Raw genomic sequence first — 5,677 nt, forward strand, 5'->3', positions numbered from 1 at the left:
TGACAGGGTTCTTAATCAGAAATCCATCATCAGGAAGACTTGAGTACAGTTTACGCCACTAAGATTTGTGGCGCCATGAATAAAAATGAGAAGTGGTACATTAATTGTTTATTTGCCTTAAAAAAGATCCACTCAGTAGAGGTGCGGTCAGTTTTTAAAATAGTTATTTTTACTAAACTAAAGTAGATCATTTCCCAATAAATTAATGACGTACTTTGGTCTGGAAATGACCTCTTGAGATCTTGAGATTATATCGAATTTGCTGATAATTCTACTCCACTTTTTCCTGGTCTTCACAATTTAAGATCCTGTTTTCCCCTATATATAGTCAAAAACAGATCATTGAACGCTATCTTGGCATCTAACTGGACGAACGCAGTTGCTAAATTGCCAAGAAAAAAACCCCAAAACTTTTATTGATAATTGGTGTTTCGTAATTTTGAAGAAAAACTATCATGAACAAACAGGCATTTTATCGTCTGCTTAATCTTGGCGTTCTTCTATCGGTAAGTTAACATGTTTTTTTCCCTTATTCTCATTCATTTTATGTCATTTTATTTATTGAATATAAAGTTATGTCAGACAGATTTTAAAAGTTGGACCAAAACAGGATTTAAGCTGACAAATCAAGCTTTGATTCTGGCCAGCCAATTTTCATTTGATATTGTTTTATCATGTTATTGGCTATAATAGTACCATCTATTCAATATCACTTAATCGTGTTCGGCACTGTGCTAATAACCCCCCCCCCACACACAAAGAACTTGAATGCCTACTAGACACTATCCTCGAGTGTCTAAGGTCTCTCTGTAAAGGGGTTTGTCAAAACAACCAGGTATGAGGATACTTTCTTCCTAGAAATAAAACCCTGACCAAATATTCAAAATCACATAGTATTCACTGCCCAAACAAGATCTCCTCACTATGGCTAACCCACATTTGTTTTTCCAAGGAAGGTTGCACCTTCTCCAAGTGATGTTATTTCAAATAATAGCACGAAGCTGGATACTCCACCAGACTAGATAAATTCTTGTCCTGGAATCCAGTAAGACTAAGAGACCAAAACGAAAGGTATACTACAGCGTATGAAAATGGTTAATTGGTGAGAGAAAAATTATGTTCTCAATTTCTTTACTAACTCATTGTTTGAGAAATAACGAACTTAAATGTGACATTCGAATATCTATGTATCTCATATAGATTTCAAGTGTTAACCCCAGATTGTGGGCCTCTTGACGTCTGAGAACTTCGACTGGAGTAAAATAAAGCAAGAAAGGGAAAAACAGACCAAAGACTCATGTACGATATGAAAAGAAACTGGAATCTTGGGGAGATATCAATCATACCAGTTATTATAGGTGTCACAGGGCTTCTGAAGAAGAACCTGGAGTCCTACCTGACTAATATTTCTGGTGAACCAAGTGCAAAAGAGATCCAGACAATTGCACTTAAGGGAACAACGAGGATACTAAAGAGAGCTCTCGGTTGGTTTCAATAAAAATCAGGGCAATGTTGGCAGCTGGTTTGGCTGCCCCATACCCAACGTTACAATTTTCAAAAGAGGAAAATTAAAACACACACACACACATATGTATGTATGTATGTATGTATGTATGTATGCGTGTGTGTGTTTAAAAAACCGTTGCAACTACATTATAAGAATGAAATTTGGAAAATGCGAAATCGATTTAATAAAAAACAAAACAAAAAAACAATGGTATCTACTGACTTTTTGTGTTAATTTCAACTAAAAGCAATAATATCTACTTAATTATCATGTCAAAAGCACTTAATATTCCCGAATTATTAAAAAAAAAAAAAAACACGAGTTTTCGATCTTTATCGTAAACAGCTGTCCTCATATTTCTTCGGGAAGACATGACGTAATAGCAAGGGAAGCAACTCAGTTTATGCTAAAAATTTACACAATTTATTAAAAAATTTGCAACAGTTATACGCTATTTACCTCCCTTTGGAACTCTCCGGTGTTTTTAAGGCAAATATTTTATTTTCGCTAATTTTCGTCAAATTTTTTTTTTTTTAAATAATGTTTTTCTACCTTATCGTTTTTCATAATTTATGGATATATTAATTACTACAACATGACAAATAACCTACTAAGATCATCTTTGAGTGTCTTCGATCACTCTGTACAAGTGTTTTTGAGGAAAATCTGACATGAGGAAACTTCCGCCTACAAGTAATCTTCTATAATATAAACCTCACTTGTCTGTTTAAATGTATGTATGTATGTATGTATGTATGTATGTATGTATGCATGTATGTATTTATTTATGTATGTCTAAAACTTTCGACAGAGGCGACGAATTTTCACGAGATCGGTATCGTTTTGAAGCTCGGCCCTTCGGACAACAAATATTAAAAAATTGGCTAAAAACATTAATTCCTTTACCCTCAACTGAGTACTTTTCTACAAGGAGGGGTCACTTTTTTCGCGGATATTTTCGAAAGTCATCCCCTCTTTTCGAATGACTACCCTTAATTTAAACTTTCGACACTTCTGGGTTGGCAACGGACGCAACGGCAAAGACGTCACTTTTTTTTACGTTCTTTTCCTCCTTCGCGGTACGAGTTCGAGTCCGCCTGCCTACTACCACTTTTTAAATTGTTTTTTTTTTTGCTCAACACACACCTCCAAACACCCGGGCAACGCCAGGCATCCAGGCTAGTATGGCATAAATAGAGGAGGCCTGTTGTGTTCACTTCTAGATCCACCCGTAACTTCTTATGCTTTGAATTATGATATTTGTAGTTATTGTCTTGGCATTAGGTCTAGATTCTGGTTAAACAATGATAAATCTTTAGGACAACGATTCTTTTTGGATTCAAACTGACGCATCTGTCTGGGGGTAATGTTATTGTGAACACGAATTTAGAGCCCGTGAAGATTTTATTCGCAAAATTAAAAGCTTTGTGAACAATATTCCAACATACTGTGGATACAATCGGTATTCGATGTAGAATACGCGAGGAGTAGTACGCATTCTAGTGATGTTACCGCTATTAACAGCACTTAGATGGATTCTCTACCAAACTAGATGAATTCTAGTCCCGGCTTGCTTGACATGTCGGCCACAAAAGAGGAGGAGGAGGAGGAGGCGGCTGAGCGCTGATTGGGTGTTTTAGGATAAAATACTCCTTCCTGACTTTTTCGCGTTTCGCGAATTTCCTCCCAGACGAAAGCTTGTGTTTTTGTTTTTAACTTTTTTTTTTTTTCCCGTTTGTATAATAAGATACGTACATTAAAAGTTTCGACCAGCTCGGCCTGAATACAGGAAAAAAGTGGCTTTGGCTATCCCCAAAAGCGAAATTTTCCTTTAAAAGGAAACAAAAATTGAAAGAAAAAATCCCTTTTCACGAAAAACAGATTATCAATTTGAATGAAAGACAATTACAATTTTTTTATTGCCAAGAACCAAGAAATCCTAAACGAAAATGTCATACATGAAGCAGTTTGATACATATATATATATATATATATATATATATATATATATATATATATATATATATATATATATATATAAAGCTGGACGTCTGAGTGTGTGTCTGGTCACGAATAGGCTCCTATATTGTTGACTATTATAGAAAACTGATCACATATAATGATAGAAGAACGCGCCTGGTCCACAAAGTATGGAAATAAAAAATTTAAAAATAAAAAAAAAAACGTTTACAAGTGTTTTTGATATAGATGCCCATAATAATACTTTGATAAGTATGTTTTAACTTAAATAGGGATGCTATAATAAAATTGTTATAATGAAGTCGCTCGCATATCCATGATTGAATATATTAAGAAGTCTATTTTACAAGTTTTTAAACAGAAAAATTAGCAGTGTTTGGACGATTAATCGGAATCGGGAATCGGAAGGTTCGTCCCTATTTTCTGATGCCATAAACGATTCCTTTAATTATATTTTTTAAAATTTTATTTTGTTTTAAAAAAAAATCTTCCACTGCTGGTAGTAATAATAAAATAATAAATATTTATTGATTTTAAATTACCAGTAAGACTTAAATCTATAGATCAGCCCCCCCCTCACAAGTGTGTTTTTACGCTTGAAAAAATACATGCACATTTAACATGCGTTTTTACGGTAATCCACACAAAATAACCATTTTATAGTTAAATATATAAAGAATCGGAATCGGTAATTGTATCGGAATCGGGAAAATGTCAAGATCGTCCCAGCACTAAAAAAGTAGGCTATTAATATCAATGCCAGTGCGACAAAATAACTTAACTTTATGTGTGTACTAGCGGGGAGACCTGTCGTTGCCCGGGATTAAATGAGGATCAACGAATGTTTCATACTGCCAATCCTTTATTGCCATCGGGGTCGGTGAAATCGACCATTTTTCATTCAAATCGATTAAGGGCTCGCTTCTGTGTATCAATAGAAAGCTTTACGTATCTCCTCGCAATGATTTAGTTTATAATACATTATAGTCTACATTGCACTGTAGAGAACCTCCTCTTGATTTTATGAAATCATTTTTATTTAATGGGCTGAATTAAAGTTTAATATGCAAAAGCCAAACATCATAGTTCGGTTGTGCTCTAAACAACAAACATTCAATTCGAACACGCCTCTGTCTTATCAAAGAACATACTGTTGATTTTATACGTCGGTCCCTTCTGCTTGTACGATGATAAAACTTTTCAAAAGCCCTCGTGACGTCAAGTTTTATAAGGGTGCTAACTTTGGTCAAAATCGGGCTGTTGGGTCTTTAAATCGGATTTTTTCGATTTTAAATACTTATCGGAGGTATTCCGGTACAAAACACCAAGAACACTGCCAGAAATATGAAAGGACCTTTGTGTGAAAAAAAATAAATAAATAAAATAAAAAAATTCAGCCCAGAGCCCAGTCGTTTCGGAGTCCATAGAAAACGAACTCACACACAGACGCACACACACGCGCGCTTGCGCGCACGCACACACACATACACACACGCGCGTGCGCACACACACACGCGCAAAGTGCCTGTTCATACATAGATAGAGATTGCACGTCGCTTCGTTTTCAGCTTTATCATTCAATTTAAAACTTAAAATATTGCAGCATTAAGAATTGATTATATAATGTCAAATTGAATTTAAAAAAACGTCTTAATGCTGCAATATTTTAAGTTATAAATTTATCATATATTTTACTAGAATATCTTATCTTTTTTTTCTAGTTTTAACAACTAGTCCTTTTGCATTTCCATGTTTAAACTTAACCATATTACTTTTTATGCTCGCATTTTTCTATGTAATCCAAGTAAGACTGTTTTGATTTTGGTCTAAAAACGAGACCATGTTCTTCTAGATTAATCAATGAACTGAACATTGTCGCTCGATGGGGACAATTATTATTATTTTCTTTTAAAGAATTGTCTCTTATGTAGACACTCCTTTTTTATGAATTCATATCGTGTTTTTTTTTTTTAATTGTTACAAAGTTAACCGCGCTTTCGGAAATAAAACAACAGCTTTTATTTCTTAATATGAATAAATTAATGAATTTAATTATATCTTTTGTCTAATTTATTATTTGCTTCTTTTTTTGTATCTTTGATGTTTCCGCATTTTTTTTTTTTTGATAACGGCCACATAATTCACCCACTGTATATTAGTGGCCTGGCAAGGCCACAGGGGAGACAACTA

The 5,677-nt window shown here is 34.3% G+C and overlaps 1 protein-coding gene across 1 annotated transcript in view; it reads left to right on the forward strand.

Moving 5' to 3' along the window:
- Positions 1-340: 340 nt before the first annotated feature.
- LOC145259816 (collagen alpha-6(VI) chain-like) overlaps positions 341-5,677 on the forward strand; it is a 30,079-nt gene continuing 24,742 nt past the window's right edge. The window contains exon 1 of the mRNA XM_080117617.1: positions 341-506. Coding sequence (XP_079973743.1) covers positions 456-506 — 51 coding nt within the window. The 5' untranslated portion in view covers positions 341-455. The remainder of the gene's footprint in view (positions 507-5,677) is intronic.

This window comes from Euprymna scolopes, chromosome 35, assembly GCF_053919585.1.
Source record: "Euprymna scolopes isolate OS-2025 chromosome 35, ASM5391958v1, whole genome shotgun sequence".
NCBI lineage: Eukaryota > Metazoa > Mollusca > Cephalopoda > Sepiida > Sepiolidae > Euprymna > Euprymna scolopes.